Below are 22651 nucleotides of genomic sequence, written 5' to 3' on the forward strand. Positions count from 1 at the left end.
TGAAATGAAAAATAAACAACCTAAATTAAAAAAAAAGCCCCCCCCAAAAAAAAATCTAGCCTTCAATGAAAATATAAGACCTACTGCTAACAAATTGTTAGACCCACTGCTAGTGATGCTATTCCAGTTCCTGATGGGCCTCCATCAGGTTTCTAAAGCTGCAAATCTTCATAGGAGGAGACTATCTTCTTCCTGTGAAACAACTAGTAATGTGTAACAGTCAGCCTTGTAGGCAGCAATCCACCATGTAATACTCTAGCCCAAGAGGGCTCTTAAACTTATCTGGCTCTCTCCAAAGAGAAGTCACAATGTTTCATCACATCCTTTACTGTACTCATCACATATGAGAACTTAATATTAACAGGTAGCAGAATAAGTCAAACCAAACCAGTGCCTTGGAGTTGATGCCAAGTGCCACAGAGCAGAACTTGACTTGTAGGGCTTTCACAGCTATGGTCTTTAAAAGGTGTATTACTAAAGCTTTCTAGGCTTCTATATGTAGGTTCAAATCACTCAGCCATCAACCAGCTGCCCCACTCAGGGACTAGATGACAGTGTTGTTATTATGTGTTACTGAGTCAGAAGTGACCCATATCTAACCCTCGTGGGTTTTCAGAGGCAGAAAATCACACTGGAGAAAACTGCCCATCTTCTTCCCATAGAACAATTGGAAGGAAAAAAGAACCAAAAACAACCGCTATTTATTATTCTAAAAGATAAGTATTCCATATATGCAGGAGGTGTTGCTTAACTTGGTTTAAATAATTGTAGATTCAGTATAGAAACATCCTTGGATTATATCTCATCTTGTTGTTTGTTGTGTGCCATACAGTTGGAACGGACTCATAGCTGACCCTCCAGCAAGTTTTCAGAGGCAGTAAATCACACGGGGGGAGACTGCCAATCCTTCTTCCATAAAGCAGCTGGTGAATTAAAACCACTGGACTTTAGGACTGAAATGCTAGTAGGTTAGTTTTAAAAGGTTAGATCTTACAAGAATTTGCAGAGTTTTGATGATATGCTTTCTAACAAGATTTTTAGAAACTGTAAAATAGTGCAGTGAGGACCTGAAAAGATGGCATAATGGTGGGCATAGCTCAGAGGTGATTAAGTTTATAAAACACAATGTATGGTAATGACTGTATGAAACTCTATGTGAATGATGGAAAGTGTGAAACACAATGTATACAAACTTTGTATGCAAACCAATATAAAAGAAAACAAAAAAAATAAGTAAAAGCATGAAGCATACATGCTTAAGTTAGGTTTTAACAATCTTAATTACTTTAACTTAAGATAAAATTAATGTAAAATGTATTTTATACACATACACACACATATAAAGTTTAATGGTAATTAATCAGTGAAATGAAAAAAATTATCTGGGAAACAGAATAAGCCTCCATTAAAAAATAATTCAGCTACCAAAAGAGAATCTGGATTTATGAAGATTTCTGATATTTTTTTGTTTATTCATCTCCCTGAGGAAGAATTTATGAAAAAGTTAACAAAAGTATAATATCACAAGGCTTTCTAGTTGGTCCAGAAAAATGAGTTAGGCCAAATTACCTATGGAAGTTTCTTCTATAATATTTTTTTCAATACAATGTAGTTTCTAAGACATATTGTTTTTCATTGGTAGAACTTGACATGTTTATAAATAAAAGAGCAATCCTTAAAAAATACTTAGATGTTATTTTTTATGCACAAAAATTATATATTTGCTTACCAATGATTACATTAAACATAATTTTGTCTTAAATATATTGTAATGTCAAATTTAAATTAGAGATTTCTTAAGTTGCAATTTTAACAATACTTACGTTGCATGATTAACTTACTAACTTCTGTACTAGCACTTGTTTTTGACTCACTGGCCTGACATGAGTGGAGAACATTCTATTCGTGAATGTGCCCTTGCCAGGTTCTGACAGCTTTCCAAATCACAAAAGCATGATTGAGATTTCATTTTCTTGGTCTTTTAGATTACCATAATTAATATATATAGGCTATCTGGATTATTATTAAAGTTTAATTCTATGTCTATGTCTTAAAGCATTTTTGTAAAACAAATTTAGGAATTCAAAAGGGAAATTACCTCCAGATCTTTAATAAGGACATGCAGGTCTGAATCAGCAGTGATAAAGGACGTCAAAGGTGAATATATGCTTGATTCACTTGACTTTGATGTTGTTTTCCTTCTTTCTTTCTTTGCTTCAGCAACATCTCTTTTAGATATGTGAGATGAAGTAGGTTCTACAGCATTAACAGGTAAAACGTCTATTAAAGGAAAAAAATTTTCAAAACACACATTTTCTTCTTGTTGTGGTTGAGAATACAGGCTTTCCATTTCTTTTCTGATACTAGGAATTACAGAGTCTGAAAAATCTGGCAAAAGACCCAAAGGAGATGTATCTTGACTTACAGCACTGTTGTTACACTTATTCTCTGTATCTGCTTCATATTTATTTTCATCTCGAGCCTTCCTTTCTTTTGCCATATTTAACGGAAGTCCACCGACATTTAACCTTGACCGAGTATGATAAACTCTCCAATGTTTCTTCAATTTCCTATTTCTGTTCTCAGCTCCGTGAGTATTGACATTTGAGGAATCAATTCCATAAACTTTTAAGCCATATTTCAAAGACAAAAAGGAGCCTAAGTATCCTTTACCAGAACCCAGGTCAATTACCTAAAATTAGGAAAAACAAAGAATTAAAAACACTTTTCTGATGATGAAAGAAAGCACTCCATATTTTTAAGATACAATTAAACAATTAGGTTGCATAATAGACAACAATGTGCTATAGCTATTTTTTTTTTCAAGGATTACATTTTACTTGGATTCATAATCAACATTCAATTAAGCAGCAGTCAAGAAACCAAACAACATATTGCATTGGACAAATCTGCTGTCACGGATCTCTTTAAAGTACTACAGAGATGTCAGTTGAAACTGCAAGTTGTGCCTTAGGGTGGCTATGAGTCTTGCTAGACTCGAAGGCAATCAACAATTACTAGGCATGATATTTTCAATTGTTTCATAAGCACAAGTAAGTTAGACAATGAATTAGGAAGACCAAGGAAGAAGAGATGACTCTGAATTGTAGTGTGAACATTGACAATGCCATGTCATCATTGTTAAGTGCCACCAAGTAAACTGCAACTCATTGTGACACTATAGAAAACACATCAGAACTCTGCCCTATTTTGCCATCCTTACATTCTCCCTTCCCACCTTTCACAGCATAATGTGTTTTCCCAAGAATTGACCACTCTTGATATTCCATGCATATGAGATGAAATTTAGCCGCCCTTACCATTTTTTAATGAATATTTTATATTTTGACTCCTGCTAAAAACTAACTATTCTTATCATATTTACTAGGTATTTTCTGAGCCCTTGTCATAAATCAAGAAAAACAAGTAAAAAAGCATAAATATTGAAAAATACTGAAAAAGAAAATATAAAAAGTATAATTATAAAATAAAAATTTGATAATTAATAAACATTATTAAAATGAAAACTATTGCTGTTCAAAATAAATAAATTTAAATATGAATAAACATTTATAAAACATTTGATAAAGTGTATATGTAATATAGAAAGAACTCTTAAAATTAACTAATGAGATGAGCAATATAATAAAAAAACAGGTAGGAAACTTATTCACAGACTTTACAAGAGAAGATATATAAATGACCAATATTTTTTAAAAGTCAGTATTACTAGCAATCAAACAAGTTCAAACCAAAACTACAGAGATTCTTGTACACACCATATTATTAGGTGCTGTAAGTTGGTTTTGACTCATAGCAACTGTATGTATGTACAACAGAACAAGCAAATGTCTAGTCCTCAGCCATCCTCACATCCCCTATGATGCTTGAGTCCACAGTCAGAGCGAATGTGTCAACCCATCACACTGAGAGTGTTCCTCTTTTTTGCTTTCTATCAAGCATGATGTCCTTCTTCAGCGATTAGCCCTTTCCTGATAACATACCCAAAGTCTTGTCTTCCACACCTCATCAAACATTTTAGTTTCTTAAACAGATAGGTTTGTTCAGACAGTCCATAATCTTTGGCAATACTTTTCAAAGGCATCAATTCTATGAAAGTCTTCCTCATTTGTCACTGAACTTTCACATATATGCAAAAATACCATGGTTTGGGTGAAGTATATCTTAGTTCTCAAAATGGCATTCTGATTCTTTAGCACTTTCAGTTCTTTCAGCTTAAGAAATGGTGATCATAATTACTGCTTTTTGGTTTTCTAATGCATGGTTCAAAATCAGAAAGGGTGTACACCAGGGATGTATTCGATCTCCAAACATTTACAATCTATCTGAAGAACAAGTTATACAGGACGCTGGGCACTGTGAAGTGGATTGTGGCATCAGTATTGGAGGAAGATTCAACAACCTGCATTATGTAGATGATACAACCCTACTTACTGAAACTGAGGAAGACCTGAAGTGCTTGCTGCAGAAGACTGAGGACTGCAGCCTTCAATACGGATTGAAGCTCAACAGCAAGAAAACAAAAATTCCCACCACTGGGCCAAGTGGCAGCATCATTATGGATGGTGAAGAGATAAAGAGATTGTTAACAATTTTAGTTTGCTTGGCTCTACAATCAATACTCTTGCTACCAGCAGCCAGGAAATCAAGAGACTAATTGCACTGGCTGTCAGAGATCTCTCCAAAGTACTGAGGAGCAACAGTTTCAGGCTGGAGACTAACAGTTTCAGGCTGGATCCAGGCCATAGTATTTGCAACTGCTTGCTATGCATCAGAAAGCTGGACAATGACTAGGATGATAGAAGCAGAATTGATGCTTTTGAGCCGTGGTGCTGGAGAAGAGTTTTGAATATACCATGGACTGCAAGGAGAGCAAACAGGTTCATCCTAGAGAGCATGAAACCAGCTTGCTCCTTGGAAGCAAGGATTCTAAGGCTTTGTCTATCATACTTTGGGCATACTGCAAGGAGGGTCTGGTCCTTGGAGAGGTACATCATGCTTGGAAGGGTGGAGGGATGGAGAACGAGAGGAAGACCATTGATGAGATGGACTGATACAGTGACTGGGGTAATGAGGTTAGGTGTATCTGAGACAATAAAGTTGGTCAGGTTTCAGGGCTGTTATACATAGTGCCGCTAATGAGTCACAAGCGACTTGATGGCACATAACAACAACAATGCTAGGCCTTTTAATATTTCATTGTAATAGTCTGCTTTACCTTCTTAAGCTGTCCTTTGAAGTCTGTTTAGTTCTCTAACTTCTATTTTACTTCTCTAGATTATGGGAAAGTTTCAGCATTTCTTCTGACACTCATTTTGTCTCTCTCTCTCTCTCTCTCTCTCTCTCTCTCTCTCTCTCTCTTTCTTTCTTTCCTTTTTAATGATGGTTTCCTTTCTTATGTATGATATCCTTAATATCATTCCACAATTCTATGGGTCTTTTGCTCGATATATGAGTTTAAACTTGCAATGAGGTAAAAATTTAGTTGGGAGATATATATAGTCATATAGTGATTCTTTTGGATTTGTTTGCATTTTCTTTAGCTTTAAAATGAACTTACAAATAAACAATTGATGGTCTGTTCTACAGTTGGCATCTGGCCTTGTTCTGACAGGTGATATTGAGCTTCTCCATTATCTCTTTCCACAAAGTACTCTATTTGATTCCTGTGTATTCCATCTGGTGAGGTCTGTGTGTACAGTCATAAGTTATGTCTTCTTTACTTAAAAAAAAATTGCAAAGAATAACTTATTTATGAAAATTATATTATGGAATATCTTGTTTCTCAATTCTACTTCTTTAACAAGGTCAGGTTTTTCCAAGCACCAAACCTTATTTCAAAATTTTGTATTACAAGCACCAATAATTATCAATGGACTTTGATTGCATATTTGATCAATTTCAGACTGCAGAATTGGTAGAAATTATCAATTTCTGCATGATTGAGTTTAGCAGTTAGTACGTAAATATGAGTAATAATCATGTTTAACAGAGTCTCCTTGTAAGGATACTACGCTATCACTGGGAGTATATTCTTTTTTTTATGTTGAATATAATGCTGTTCTTTTCAATCAATTATTCCCGGGAGAGTAGACCATATGACTGTCTGGCTCAAAATGGCTGTTATCAGTTGATTTCAGCTCACTAATACCAAGGAAATAAATTTTTATACATTCCATTTCATTTCAGACAACTTCTAATTTTCCTATACTCACACATTGTCCATTCTATGTTCTAATTATTAAATAGATGTTTTAAGCTATTTTTCTTCATTTAGAGTTGTGTTATATCAGCAAATTCAGATTCTTCATTGGCTAAAAGATTTACACTACTCAGAAGGTAAACAATATTTTTAAGAAGCGTCATATCTTGAGTATTTTCCAACTTGAGACGCTAATGTTCTAGGACTATACATATGCACACTGTTATTGTCGTTGGAATAGTCAAGTATCACTCATAATGACCCTATGAACAGCTCTGAACCCTGTCCTATCCTGTGCCATCTTAACTATCTCTTAACACAATTAAGCCCACTGCTGCATTCATGGTGTCAAAGCACCTGGTTGAGGGTCTTCCTCTCATTCAGCCCCACCATCTTTGCAAGTACGATATCCTTCTCTAAGGAGCAGCCTCTCCTAGCAACATGTTCAAATCATGCAAGATGAAGCTTTGCCATCCCTGCCTCCAAGAAGTACTCTGGCTGCACCTTCTCCAAGACATATCGGGGGTTCATTTGGAAGTCTATGAGATATTCAGTATTTTTCTCCAATACCACAGTTCAAAGGCATCAATTTTTCTTCTATCATCTTTAGTCATTATGCTGTTCCAGCAGCATACTAGGTGGCTGAATACACCATTATCTAAATCAGGCATACCTTAGTCCTCAAATTAGCATTACTGCTCCTCCGTAATTTGGATTAGTTCCTGATAGAAGACTTTCCCACTCTTCTGACTGCTAGTACCAAGTATACTGATTGTGGATCCAAGGAGCATGAAGTCATTGACGGTTTTAATCTTTTCTCCTCCTATTCTGATATCACTTATTGGCCTAGTGGTGAGAATTTTTGTTTTCTTAATGTTGAGATACAATCCATATAGAAAGCTACAGTGTTTTATCTTCTGCAGCAAATGTTTTAAGCCTTCTCAGGTTCAGCAAACAAGGTTGTGTTATCAGCATAAGGACGGTTATTGATATAGGTTTCTCTAATCCTAATGCCACATTCTTCTTCACAGAATCCAGTTTTTCATGTAATTTGCTCAGCATACACATCAGGATGGCTATTATAAAAATAACTAATAATATTAAAATTGGTGAGAAGAAACTGGAATCCTCAAGGAAATGTAAATGTCACTTTGGAAAACAGAATGGTAGTCTACAATGAAGTTCAATATACCTGACCATATTAACCAGCAATTCCATTCTTAGCTATTTCAACATCACTTCAACCTCAAATGAAAATATGTACAAACCCATGTTTTGAATGTGATTGTTCATAGCAGCTTTTCTCATAAATAACAATAAGAAATTATTATTTTTTTGTTATTTTAAAGGAGCAGTCCTGAGTTAGAAAAGAGATCTGTTTCTACACTTGATCTTAGCCAAAAGGCTGAGAAGCGATAGAGATCTGTTTCTAATTGTATCTTTAAGAATTTGTAGCTCAGGCAGAACAGGTGTATGGACTACTTATCTAGTTTTACTTTAAATGACTACTCAAAGCCTGTTCAGTGATTTAAAAGAAGCAGACTTAACAAGTAAAGGTAACTATGACAAAAGTCTGTTGTAAGTAGGGAGGTGCTAGTTCAATTGTTTTAAAGTGAGGGCAGATTTACATTATACTAAAAGGTCTGAAGAGTCAGTTGTCTGTAAATTGATGTTTGTGAGCCAGAGACTTGCTGCATGGGAAAGAAGTCAAATGTCTGTGAACTGGAGGAAAAATAAACTTAATAAATTCATACTTCTGTATATTTAGTCAGTAATAAAAAAGAACAAATTGAAACAGTAATGACTTTCAAAAGTTATGTGATAAATGGAATAAATATAATACAAAAGTCTGCATAACAATGATGATCTGGAACCGTCAAAACTATAAACATGTCAGTGGTTTTCCAGATCTGAAGAAAGAAATTCCCTGCAAAAGTGTAGGAGGAAACTTTTTAGGGTGATGGAAATATTCTGTATCTTGATCGCTAAACAATTGTATACAATTATTATATTTCATTACATTCAGTATCTTGATTTGATTATATCATATGTAAATTATATGCTAACAAAACTCACAAATGCAAAATAAATTAAGAAATGACAGTTTTAGTCATTTCATTTCATAGGAAAGGAGTAGATAATTACAGAATTAGTACCATAACAAAGTCTGTCCTGAGATCAGTGCTGACTGGATATACTAAAAGGGGGAGGATTTGCCCTGGAGAAAAGCTTTGCAGAAAGCAGTAGAATGAGAGGGTTATAATTTATTGTGGCTAAGACTGAGTGAAGGAACCAGTCAATCTGGAACAAAGAAAGAAGTGTGGACTCCTGAGTTTGCAGCTGATATCCATTTGGACCTAGCCAGAGATGGCCAGAGATGAGTTGATCAGAACCCAAGAAGATGCTCCATGCTGTGAGATTGCGATGACTGCTGAAATCTGATGGCTTACTCTTTGTTTTTTTCTTTTTCCACCACCATGTCACTTTCAGTTAAAAGGGCTACCTGCAGTGCACAAACTCTTGTGCTGCAGCTTAATCCCAAGCACCATGGGAAGGTACACTGGGGGTTCAAAGGCAAGCACACTGATGGCTTGTTCTTAACTGGACTTTGCTTTTGGAAGCAGATGCTAAAAGTCCTAACTGGAAAAAGAAGATTCTTCAAAGAAAGGAAAATGCTTCTTTCCTGAAAGTACTGGCTTAATACGAATGGCCAACTTATAGGTTGGTTATCTAAAATGGAGATCCTTAAGGCACGATACAAGAAGTTACTGGCTTATGAACTTTCATGAATATAGTCATTGTATAGGGTAAGGGGAAAGTTAAATCTCCAAATACAAGTCAATGACTAGAAAAGCCAGACAATGGCCTCTGATACTAAGGAGTTATTGTTAAAAATGGCTTTCCTAGCCATTGAATTTTTCCTTTGCCATGTGCATAGGAAGGAAAACCTACTGATGGGAGAGCTGTGGCTCAGTTCAGATTCTATAGGACGCAAAATAAAAACAAAGCAAAACAAAACCCCAACAAATAGGCAGGAGTATGCAAATAAAATGTGTTAACCTATCCACAAAAGGATTGGCTAGTTTCACCAATCCACAAGGTGATTAGCTAGTCCTGCCAATAAGTTGAGTGGACCAGGCAAACAGAAGGAACTTTACCACCAGAAAATAAGCAAGAGAATGCAACTCACCCTTCAGGGCCAGAAACTCTTAAGTCAGTAAGACTTGACAGCAGCATGCCAGCTAGACTTACAATAATAGCAGCAGTGGCCAAAGCAGAGGACCAGAGAAGTGACATGAGACAAAGAGGATCCTGGGACTGCCACCCTCTGTGGAACCAAAGAGTCTTTTCCCAAGTATATCAGAAGACTAGGGTGAGAGTCAATATTGGCAGAACTGAAAACTGTGTAACAATGGCCCAAAGCCATGAGGTTCAAGAGTGAGGCTCTTCTGAGCGTACTTCAGAAGCTGTCCTAACTGTATTGTGCTACTAAACTGCATTATACTCTTTTGACTTCCCCAGTATTATTCTGTGTACTATAACATCAGATTTGGGACCCAGTGAAGCAGTAAGATTGGTGTTGAGATGAACACGAAGAGGTACAGGAGTGTTAAGGACATGCCTGACCTTATGGGAATTGGTTCTGTGTTGCTTATGCCCTTAATGGGTATAGCTCTCCTTTGTAAAGTTGGTAAAGGTCAGATATGGCCATTCCCATGAGGCTTTTGTTCCTTTTACAGAGGAATAGGGGAGGACTTCTATGAAATATACTCACTGATGCCAATGACAAGTTTAATGCCACCAATGGGTAGGCTCTTTGTAAGTACCAATACCATTTGTTAGCATCATTTCAGATGTGTGATAGGAAGTAACTGAATTCATTCCCAAATGTGGTTATGAAAAGGGAAAATTTGGACTGCAAGGAACAGAAGAGCAATTTTTTAATAATTAAGAAAATGCATTACATCATTTAATAAGAAATTACATAGTAGGATGGTGTAACCACTTAAGAGTTTTGACCATTGTTGTTAAGTGCTGTTGAGTTAAATACAACTCATAGTAACCTTATGAAGAACAGATCTGAACACTCTTCTATCCTGCCATGCTCACATTCTATGACATCCATGAGCACATTGCTGCAGTCATTTTTCAGACCATTTGGTTGAGGGTCCCTTTATCTGTTGTTGGTCTTTCCAAGCATGATGTCCCTGTTACAAAGAACAGCATCTCCTGATAGTATACCCAAAGTATGTGAGATGAAGCTTTGTTATTTTTGCCTCCAAGGAGAGCTCTGGTTGCACATTCTTTTGGCAGTTCATGGGATATTCAGTACTCTTTTCTAAAATCACAAGTCAAAGGCATCAATTCTTCTGTCATCCTTACTCATTGTCTAGCTCTCCAATGCATAGCAAGTGGCTGAAAAGACCATGATCTGAATCACGTACACTTTAGTACTCACTGTCATCACTGCTACTCATTAATTTGGAGAAGTCTCTGACTGCAGACTTTCTAAGTGTAATATGTCTCCTGATCTTCTGACTGCTGGTATTAAGGATACTGATTGTGGATCCAAATGAGATGAAGTCTTTGATAGTTTTAATCTCTTTTCAGTTATCGATGCCAACTCTAGATCTAGTGATGAGAAATGCTTTTTTCTTGATGTTGAGATAAAATTTATATTGAAGGTAGTATTCTTTGACCTTTGCAGCAAACAATTCAAGTTCTCTTCTCTTTCAGCAAAACAAAGTTGTGTTATCTGCATAATGTAGATTATTGAGGAGTCTTCCCTTGATTCCAATGCTCCATTTTGCTTCATAGTGTCCAGCTTCTCAAATAATTTGCTCAGCATACAAATAGAATAGGTATGAATATATAATTTTGACATATATCTTTCTTAATTCTAAACCATGTAGTGTTCCCTTGCTCTAGTTTGCACAACAGCCTCTTGGTCTAAGTATAGGTTTCACACAAGCACAATTAAGTGTTCTGGAATTCCCACCCTCCTCAAGGTTAGCCCTAATTTTTATGATCCATGTAGTCAAATACCTTTGCATAGTCAATAAAGCACAAATAGACATTCTTCTGGTATTCTTTGCTATTAGACAGGATTTATCTGACATCAGCAATAATATTCTTGGTGCCATGGCCTCTTTTAAATCCAACTTACATAAAAACCAGTAATGGAGCAAACTTTCTAGGAAGTCTGCTAAGCAACCTTTTACTTTTAACTTTCTCAGTTAAACCACCATCTGAGCTGGTCCTTTAGCAACAAGTACAGTATAATTTGTAGACAGAACAACTCTCTATAATTATAGATACATTGAAAGTAACCCACAAACCATCCAACTTCTTGCTTTCAAACTTTCTTCTCTGAACAGCAAAGTACCTACCATCCTGCTCTCTTCCTTATATTCCATAGCCCCTTTCCTGGTAAATCATCTGCCAAGGGCCATAAATTTGAAGATAGTCTCTAACCTAACAACTGGGGAAAGGCATTTTCCTGCTCTTCTAAAACTGAGATGTTTCCAAAAATATATGGTTACACATAATAGTTATTTTTCTTAATAACATTAGTCCTTCATATAACTCACTCATTGCCATCAAGCTAGTTCCAACTTACAGCCAACCCTCCAGTGGGTTTCCAAATCTATAAATCACATGGGAGAAGACTGCTCATCTTATAAAGCAGTTGGTGGTTTCAAATCTTTTGAGTTGGCAGCACAATTCTCTGTAGACTATTCCAACATAGTTTCCAAGTACTTCAGTCAGAATAATTTTGTTGATCTAGAACTGAAGTACTATCTTAGGATAATGAGTATCCAACTTGTGATTCTTATTTGGAATATTCCCATGAATTTCATAATCATATAACTATAATTGCTTATCAAAGATTTTTAGTTGAATGTCTAAGTATCTCAAATTTAGTATGTCCAAAACTAAGATCTTGATATTCTCTTATAAGACCTTACATTCTCATATTTTTTGCCCCCATCATTATTAATAGCACCTTCATACTTTCAGAGAACTGAACTTCTCTCTGTCTTGTACCCCACATTTGAGTTTGTATAAATTCTACTGGCATTTCCTTCAAAATGAGCTCACAGTCTGGTCACTTACCAAGAATACTACACATCAGTTTCACTCTAAGTCCAGTTAACTGTAACTGCCTCCTCAATAGTCTTCCTGCTCTCACACTCATCTTCCCACCCAGAGTACTCTCAACAGAGCAGAACAAAGCCTAATTATGTCACTCTCCTAAGAAAAATCCATCTTTGTCTCTTTAATCATTATCTTGGGCCACTAAATCTGGTTTTATTTCTTTTTAAATTTTGCAGGATGCTTCAGCAGGTGGTGGTGGTTGTTGTCATAGATGCCATGGACTCCACATAGACTCAATATAACCCCATGAACAACAGATCAGAGCTTTGCCGCTTCATACACCACCATTATCATTGCTGATATGCTCGAGACCATGGCTGTAGTCACTGTGTCAATCCATCTTGTGGAGAATCTTCCTGTCCTTCTCGGATCCTTCACCTCCCCCAGCACATTGCCTCTTTCCAAGGATGTGACAGTCCTGACCAGATCTACAAAGTACACGAGATAAAGTTTCATGATCCTTACCTCTAAGGAGCACCTTGGTTATGCTTTCTAATTCCTGAACTAAGGTACTTCAAACAGTTAGAACAAATACAGTAAAATGAAGAGCATTATCCTTGAGATCTAAATCAGCTGCCCCTCTGTCACTCCTGTGGACTCTCACTCAGGGTAATATATTTCCTAGTAATGTTGGGGATCTTGGTTTAGAAGGTCAAGTTTGGCTAATCTGACTTTCTGGTAAATCTAGAATACTAAATTAAGGGTGCTTATCTCTTCAGAGAATTTATATATGTTCAAACTAGAGACAAAGGATTACAGCAATCAGAGACCACTTGAATTATTTCCAGCAGCCTCAGCTTGACTTAACCCAGGCGTCTCCTCCTGATAAAAGCCTTTACCAGAACATAAGCCCCCTTTTTTCTAGAGTGTGTATAGCTATGCATTGTTTTATTGGGGGAAGGAAGCTAATTTATTTACCTCACAAAAACAATAATTATCCTTGATGCATATCTATCTTGCCAAAAGATGTAACTCTTAAATTATACACTAATATTACATACTGATCTCCTATCATTGGTGTTCAATGCCTCAAACCTATTCTTAAGATGATCATGAAATTCAGATGGAATTGATTCAAGATAATATCTTGGTTCCTGTAGACTTATTTTCATTTTCTTCAGCCTCAATTTGAACTTGCATATGAGTAAATAATGATCTGACCCACAGTCTGCCCCTGGTCTAGTTTTGACTGCTGATATTGAGCTTCTCCAATGATTTCTTCCACAATGTAGTCAATCTGACTCTTATGCAGCATATCAGAGGAAATCAACATGTAATCTTTTCTGTCCTTTAGAAAAATTATTTGTAATGAATAAATCATTGTAAATACAAAATGCAATCATTTTATTTCCAGCTTCATGTCTATCACTAAGCCCATATTTGCCAACTACTGTTCCTTTTTTTACTGTTTCCCAATTTTGCATTCCAGTCACCAATTATCATTAATGCATCCTGATTGCATGTTTGGTCAATTTCAGACTGCACCATTTGGTAAAGAGCCTCAATTTCTTCCTCGTTGTCACTAGATGTAGGAGCATATACTTGAATAACAGTTATGTTAATGAGTCTTTCTTGTATGTGTATAGATACTATCACTTACAACACTGTACTTCAGGATGTTGTTGTTGATTGCCATCAAGTCGAGGAAAATCCATAGTGACCCTACGAACAAAAGACCTGAAGCCTTTAAATAACTATCACTTCTCAAAATTCATGTTTCCTGAGGCATGTTGTTTAGGGACTGGATGTCACTCCTGCTTCCAAATTTCAGTATAGACTTGAAATTGACTTTTTGACTATGAGTGCAACACCATTCTTCTGTTTTTCATTCAAGGGAGCAGTGAGGAAATATAAGGAGATACATTGCACTAGGAAAATCTGCAGTTAGAGACCGTTCCAAATTATTGAGGAGTAATGATGTCAGTTTGAGGACTAAGGTGTGTCTGAGTTAGGCCATAGTCTTTCCAATTACTAGGTATGCAGCCGAGACCTTGCCAATGAATAAGGATGGCAGAAAAAAAATTGATGCCTTTTAGCTGTGGTGTTAGAGAAGAGCACTGATCATCCCGTGAGTGGCCAAGAGAAGGAACAGATATGTCTTGGAGAGAGTGTAGCTTGAGTGCTCTTTGGAGACAAGAAGGATAAGACTTCACTTCACATACTTTGGACATATTGGTAGGAGGTGCTATTCCTTGGAGAGGGTTATGATGTTAGGAAGGGTGGAGGGTCAACGAAGGAAAGGAAGAGCCTCAACCAGGTGGATTGACACAGTGACTGTTTCAATGGGCTCCTGTGTGTCAGTGTGAAGATGATGCAGGACAGGACTGGGTTCAGACCTTTTGTTCATATGGTCACTAGCAGTCATACTTGACTTGATGGCATCTAATAACAACAACAACAACTACAGCATTGGCTATTAGATGGCTGGGACTCAAAAATATGTAATGAATAAATTAATCTGATACACTGATAATATAAATAATGTCAAAGTTGTGATGAAAGAAAAAAAACTATAAAATAATTCCAAAAGAACATATGCTGAAAATCCTTTCCTAGAATATACAAAGTACTCTTCACTTCATTCCATTCTTGCCTTCCTAGATTTCTCATATCTGTGTTACTAATGCTTTCCAATTTATACACTCCATCCTGTCAGAGTCTCCAAATAATCACAACTGATGTTGAGAACATACTAGTAATCTTGGTTAACTGTCTAGTTGGACTTAACAGTGCAGTTAGCCTCGTGTATATGGCATTTGTTGGCTTTGGCATGAATGCCAGACTCCTATGCTGCTACTGAAGTCACTGTGGTACAATTTACTGTCAGAAAGTAAAACTATCAATTATAATCCTAAACTGATTTTTATTTCTTTTGTTTTTCCTTCCATCCATTATCAAACTAAGTGGCTGTGTTTGCTCTTGATTTCCGCACAAAATCTGAATCCGATTTCCGCACAAAATCTGAATCCAGTCCTTGTGGTTTCTGCTGCTTTGCCTCATTTAGACCATTCTTCCTCTCAGGACTAATACTTCATCCTATTGTTGTGCTGTGTACTGAGGTTCTTGCTCATCACAAACAGATCACCTGACTACCACTTACCAGAATTTTATGTTTGGCTTCTACAGAGTACCTGCTGTTATTGCTGTTGTTATGTGCCACCGAGTTATTTGTGACTCATAGCAACCCAATGTAAACAGCGCTAAACTCTGCTCTATCCCTTGCCAATCTTATTGTCTCTAACCCCCCTATCCCCACTGACTGAATCGATCCATCTCATCAAAGGTCTTCCTCCCCTGCACTGTCCCTCCACCCTCCCAAGCTTGACGTCCTTCTCCAAGGACTGGTCCTGCCTTGTAACATGTCCAAAGTATGTCAGACGAAGCTTCAGAATCCTTGCCTCCAATGAGCAGCCTAGCTTCACCCTCTCCAAGATGAACCTGTTTGTTCTCCGAGCAGTCCATTGTATATTCAATACTCTTCTCCAGCACCAAAGGTCAAAGGCATCAACTCTCCTTCTATCATCCCTAATCATTGTCTAGCTCTCTGATGCATAGCAAGTAACTTCAAAGACCATGGCCTGTTTAAGGCACACCTTAAATCTCCAGACTGACATCATTGCTCCTCCTTGGAGAGGTCTCTGACAGTGGACTTTCACAGTGCAATTCATCTTTTAATTTCCTGGCTGCTGGTACCAGGAGTGTTGATTGCGGAGCCAAGCAAACTGAAGCTATCAATAACCTCAATCTTTTCATCATCTATCATGATGCTGCCAATCAGCTCAGTGGTAGGAATCTTTGTTTTCTTGATGTTGAGCTTCATTCCATATTGAAAGCTGCAGTCCTTTACCCTCTGCAGTAAGTGCTTCAGGTCCTCCTCAGTTCCAGCAAGCAGAGTTGTGTCATCTGCATAACACAGATTGTTGATGAGTCTACCTCCAATCCTGACATTAACTGATGTTTTAATCACCAGAACTCATCATGCCTCTTGTTAACTCTAAACTAGACTGTCCATTCATTGCTCTGGAGACTATTTTACTGACTTAATGAATTCTAGCAGGATTATTTCTGAATCACTTGAATAATTTTAAAAACCTAGAAGTTGCCCCAGCATTTTGACATGCTGGTGGCTGAATGGAGCCTACAATATATATGTTCTAAGAATCATTGCTATCGTAAGTTTCACAGCTGAGTCAGAGATGGCATTCTGGAGAGGGAAGATTGGTAACAACTGCCTTAGGTCCTCAACTAGTTCCAACTCTAGAGATTTATGTTATCACATATGATTCTTCAGGCTGGGCACAAACTATGAGTTTTCTAATCACTCTCAATACTATCCACCAGACTGGAAGAGTCCATAGAAGAGAGGCTGGTACCTAACAAAAGTTGTAGAAGTGAAAAACCTCCTTTACCTCTACTGTTATGTAAGTATAAGGAAAATAAGTTACTATTTTTATATGTAAATTTGGCCAATCACTTTTTTTTAACACCTATTTTCATACTTTGGGCATGTTGTTAAGAGGGGCCAGTTTTTAAAGAAAGATATCAAACTTGCAAAAGTGGAGGGTCAGCAAAGGAGAGGAAGACCCTTAAAGAGGTGGACCAACAAAGTGACTGCAACAATGGGCTCTAGTGTGGCAGAGATGACGAGGATGGCCCACGATAGGGCAGGGGTAGGATGTCATGGTCACAGGGTCACTGGGAGTAGTACTTGCTCAATGGCACTTAACAACATTTTCACACGTCATTACCTGTCACAAAGAAACCTATTTTGATGAAAGGGATGAATTAAGATTTTGATTACGATAGAATACAGGTCCTAAAATAAAATTTCTTTGTGTTACTTACTATAAAGAGGCACTTGCCTCAGACCACACCATGGTATACCAGATCCTAAGAACATCCAGTGGCAAACAATTGTAAAAAATCTCCTCTTCATATTGTTGCCTCAAATTAGAGTTACAACATACCATATAACACTTCTACCCTTAATTTCTGTCAATTTTGTTATGGCAAAAATTTTTTTGATAGACATATTTTTTAAATATGAAACTGTTATAATGACTATGTACAGGAAAATAAGAGTATGTGCTTATGCTTATGTATCTGTTGTTTAAATACTGGCTATGAGTTAGTGATAGTGATAGTAGAAATGGAATTTGAATGACAAAAAAAAGTGACAAAATGTTAATATCTGGAAATACAGAAGAATACTCTTACCTGCTTTATTTCACAAAAGTCAGCAACACTGCCGATGAGCTCGGACATTACGTGAACTTCATGAGACTTTTTTATATTCATAAATTCATCTGGTTTCACATTTTCACCTGACCAAAATAAAGCAAAATGAACATACTACCAATAAAGAAGCAAAATCTAATCTGAATGCTCAGTTGGCATGGTTTAGTTTTTTGGAAGGGTATTTAAATATGAAAAGAACAGATTTTATTGTGATATTCAGATACTAGATTTCTATTAATTTAGCTGTTATAGAAAATATATAAATAAAAAAAATATTGAAACCCATAGGACAGTCACATTACACAAAAAGCAATTATCCATAAAAGATTGCTAAACCATAGAAGGAATTTTCCTTATCAACAGACATTGTTGTTGTTGTTAGGTTCCATCAAGTATGACTCATAGTGACCCTACAAACAACAGATCTGAACTCTATCCTATCTTGTGCCATCTTCACAATCTCTGACATGCTTAAGCCCATTGTTGCAATCACTATGTCAATCTGCCTGGTTGAGAGTCTCTCTTTCATCATTTCTCCATCTTCCCAAGGATGATGTCCCTCTCGAGTGAATAGACTCTCCCAGAAACATGCCCCATAATATATAAGATGCATCACCTTTGCTTCCAAGGAGCATTCTGACTGTACCTTCTCCAAGACATAATTGTTTGTTCATCTGACAGTCCATGGGACATCATCAGCACAAGTAAAATGGTAAGTCAAAAAATGGGAGAAGATATTTGCAATGCTTATATCTATACAGAATTTGTATATAAGACTAAAACAAGGCAAGAAAAAACTCCTATACTTATTCCAAAAAGGATCACTCAATAGAAAAATGAACAAGAGATTTAAACAGAAGACTCAATTTAAATAAAATAAAAATTAAGCTGCTAAGTTACATGAGCCAAATCTTAAAAACTAATAGCTACATCTGGCTAGATCTAACTGTATTGTATAGTGAATGCACTTAGAGAACATGTCCATTGTCATAAAGTTCTGGAGGACAACTCTTCACACTAATACAATATATCTTAAAACATCTAGAACTGGACAAAGAACATATGACAAAGTGCTCAATATCAGTGACATTACTAGAGACCAATAAAATGCAGTCATGTCACAGCAAATGTAATTTATCATGACTATATAGTACTTTTTAAATATGTATCTATTCATCCTAACTCACCCATCCAAACTCTTTACTTACCCCAATAAAATTAAAAAAATAAAATTCGGGGCAAAAGTACACATTTTCAAAAGTAAAATAGCTATCTTTATAACTAAGAAAAATTTGAATAAAATTATTTTTGAATAAAAAACCAGAGTTGTCCTTACATGAAAAAACACATACTTTATATAAAATTAAAAGAATACAAAATATATTTAAACTTTATTGTTTAATTTCCTATTATCATTGCACATTCTTCAGTGAGATTTTTTCCACCCAGGACCTTCGAGATGTTCATTCTATTTGCCTTTGTCTGAAATGATCCTCATTTCACCTTTGCACCTGAATGATAATATAACTGGGAAGGATATTCTAGATTGCTGAACCTTTTCAGTACTCTAAGAAACTTTACCATTCTCTTGGGCTCTTTATTGTGACTAATAAAAGTTCACTATAGTTCATCATTCTTTTCAGGTAATGTGTATTTTATTATTTGGTTTTAAAAAGTAATTATATCCTATGAGTTCTACAATTTCAATCTAGTTTTAGATTTGTTTTGTTTGCTTTTTAAATATAAAGATCTTTTTTCTTTTCTTTTTTTTTTAAAGTGCTCAGCCTCTGTGTTTTCAACTATTCAGTCTCTTCCATGTTGCTGCATGGTAAAACCCAGAGGTCTGAATCCACTAGCTGCCCTGTGGGAAAATGATGGGCAGTCTCCTCCTGTGGGATTTACTGTCCTTGAAAACCTGCTGGAGGATCAGCTATGGGTGGGTTTTGATTCTACAGCCACACAACAACCTTTCTCTTCAGATGGACCTTTTCATACTTATCTTCATGTTTATGAACATGAATTATTGCAAAGCTGTAATATATTTCCTTAAGATTTGTGACTGAAAACAACAAACTTATGGTTCTGGAAGTAAGCAGGTCAAAATGGTTCCTAATGTCTAACATAATGTGTGAGAGTGAAGGTTATTATTTTGGAAGTTTCAGGAATGAATCTGCTTTTTTGCCTCCTAGACATTCCTGTGTACCTTCTAGACATTGCTCTCATTCTATGCCTCATGGTCGTCTCTTCCACCTTCAAAGCTAACAGTGGTTGGAAAATCTTATGTCACTTAACTATGACTCTGCCTGTTCTTTCTTCCATCTTTCAGGCATTCTGTGATTATGTCTAAATAATCACACTGGATATATCTAAGTTATCCAAGGACAATCTATCTCCTTATTTTAAAGTTAGACAATTAACAATTTGAATTCCGTTAATAAGCTTAATTCTCCTTGCCATGTTACATATATATAAAAAACAGCTTCCTTGAAGAGCCATTATTTTGACTACCAAAGAATGATTCTCCTCCTGTACTACTCCTAAATAGCTATTTAGTGACAGAAAATCACAAAGGTAGGACACAAAAACACTATAAAACAAAGCTGAGAGGGAACTAGAGGGATGGCAAGGAGAGTCTAGAGTCTTGGGTGGGTGATCTTTTCTCCAGAAATGCAATGGCATTTAGAGAGGGGACCTGGACAACAGAAAAGTCATTCATTCGGACTTTCACTGCTCTTACGTCAGAAGTGACTCACAGCTGACTTTTCAAAGGTTTTCCACAGAGGCTCTAAATAGCTTGTTAGGAGATGGACTCTCTTTCTCTCCTTTGGAGCAGCTGGGGGTTTGAACCACCCATTTGTGGGCTGGCACCACAACTCTCTAACCACTAAGCCACCAGTGCTTATATTATTTGGAATTAAGGAGTGACTTGGTATCTAAGGTGTCAGCTTCACCATAAACAAACTTCTCCTTCACAGGCAAAGTTGTTATCCAGAACTTGCTAGACTCATTTCTCCTGACCAACCTTAAGTACTTTATTCCTAGTCCCGAGAGTGAAAAGACCATAGGATCAGGCTATGCCAGAGTAGAAGACCAAGGCAAAAGGGATGGAAAGTGGTGGGTTGCAGAGCAGAGCATGGATGGTCATTATGGCATGCAATGTTCTCATTAGAGAAGTTCTGAGTACAGGTTTAATCACTGTATCATTACATTATTTTTCTAAGTAGAAGTGTGGTTATTCAGTCCCCTTTTTGGTAATATATTGGTGGCACATGGTCTCTCTTCCTGATACCACGTATAGCACACTGTCCATTTATATTTTATATAGTAGTCTTGATGTTTATTTCTAAGAGAAGTACAATCTTTCTGTCAATCTTGATTTCATATTGCCGTCACTGCATGCTCTACACTGATGGAAAAGGAAGACCTAGTCTGCATTATGGCAAAGTACATCATGAATGAGAATGATATCATCAATATGAAAGTTCATTCAATTATTGTCAGTCATTAGCCACTGGGATAAATTGCTAGTTCTTCGTCAAGTGTGTTAGGTGTCAAAGGATGAGAGCTTTTTGGAAATGCTGCCTTTCTGAAGGTCCTGAATTGTATCTCTCCTTCAAGGAGAAGAAATGGCTCAATGAGTCACGTTCCTAGATTTAAATACAGAGAAAAAAGCAGACAACCACTGTCAGTCATTCTGAAAGTTAACAGTCAGCACTTAATGTGAATTTGATCCATTTAAGCAAGGTTTATTCTTCAGCGTTACCAGGCCTGTGTTCTTCTGAACATTCTGAGGGTACCCAGGACTGATTTTAACTTCCTCAACAAAACATTTTGATAATAAAAAACTACACGGAACAGACTGTAATTATATGGGTGTAACTATATTTGGATCCCATGGGAATGATAAAGACATAGCTGAAGGCACTTTCACTCTGTATTCTGGTTATGCTCAATAGAATCATTGACATGGTTTATCTACCATGTTGAATTTGGCTTTTATTGGTATCATCCCCAGGACCACTGCTATTTATTTCTTATAGTATCATTCCCATTTCCTATTAATCATCTATGTCACCATATCAATAAGCAGCTTCCTCCACTTGTTTCGTTCTTCTACTAAAGAAATGGTGTGAAGAGCATTCGTCCCTCGCCACAGGGCCCACTTAGGAAAAACTGAGTGCAAGAATCAACATCTATAGTGACCAAGGCAATCTGGTTTTGAGGATAGGGACAACCTGAAGTAAAGGTTACCAAAAGCCAATGAAGGGGAAAATGTTGTTGAGTGTCACTGAGTTGACATTTGCACATAGAAATCCTATGAACAATGGATCTGAACCTTACCTTTTCCTCTATCATCCTCAGCATCTCTGTGGTGTCAGTTTTTGTTTGTTTGTTTTGTTTGGTTTTTTTTTTTACTTAAGCATTAATTTTTATTACTGTAACACACAATTTGAGTCATCCTCAACTCAATGGCCACTAACAACAATACCCAATTTAGCAAACAACTTTTCAACAGTAAGGTTATGACTGAACTACTAAAACTGTTAACGCTTGCTGCATGCATTGTAATTGTCACTTGATCTTCATTCTCATAACACTACAGAATCTTAATTAAGAGCAGTTTGGAACCATGACTCTCAGACAATAATTTTTCCAAATGTTCTGTGCTTCTAAGTCTGTTCCTGGTGTCCTCAGACTCAGCAATGTGTTCAATTCCTGATCCAAAAGCACGTACCATGCCTTTGCCATTGGGTCATAACTGCCTACTTCTCAAAGACAAACCTCTTCAGGTTCAGGAATGCAGTTCATTCCCATCCACGTGTGTAAAGGGACTTCAAGGTGGCCAAGCAGTTCTTTGGAACTCAGATCCAGCTTTACCCACAGGAATTTGCTGGGGTCTTCTTCTTAAGAATGACTTTTCTAACAATTGCTTAGACCTGACCACACAGCCAGGTGGGAATATGTAAGTAAAATGAATTTCTGAGGATCTAACTGCCACCCTTAGATCCTCTGGGGGCATGGTCTCCTGTA

General features: G+C 36.7%; 1 protein-coding gene across 1 annotated transcript in view; it reads right to left on the reverse strand.

The window, feature by feature from the left end:
- METTL25 (methyltransferase like 25) overlaps positions 1-22651 on the reverse strand; it is a 176447-nt gene that overhangs the window by 122315 nt on the left and 31481 nt on the right. Inside the window, exons 3-4 of the mRNA XM_006882536.1 lie at positions 17600-17706; positions 2099-2692 (exon numbers count right to left, since the gene is read on the reverse strand). Coding sequence (XP_006882598.1) covers positions 2099-2692; positions 17600-17706 — 701 coding nt within the window. The remainder of the gene's footprint in view (positions 1-2098; positions 2693-17599; positions 17707-22651) is intronic.

The sequence above is a fragment of the Elephantulus edwardii genome, unplaced genomic scaffold, assembly GCF_000299155.1.
Source record: "Elephantulus edwardii isolate Elephantulus edwardi_28Jun2011 unplaced genomic scaffold, EleEdw1.0 scaffold00021, whole genome shotgun sequence".
Taxonomy (NCBI): Eukaryota; Metazoa; Chordata; class Mammalia; order Macroscelidea; family Macroscelididae; genus Elephantulus; species Elephantulus edwardii.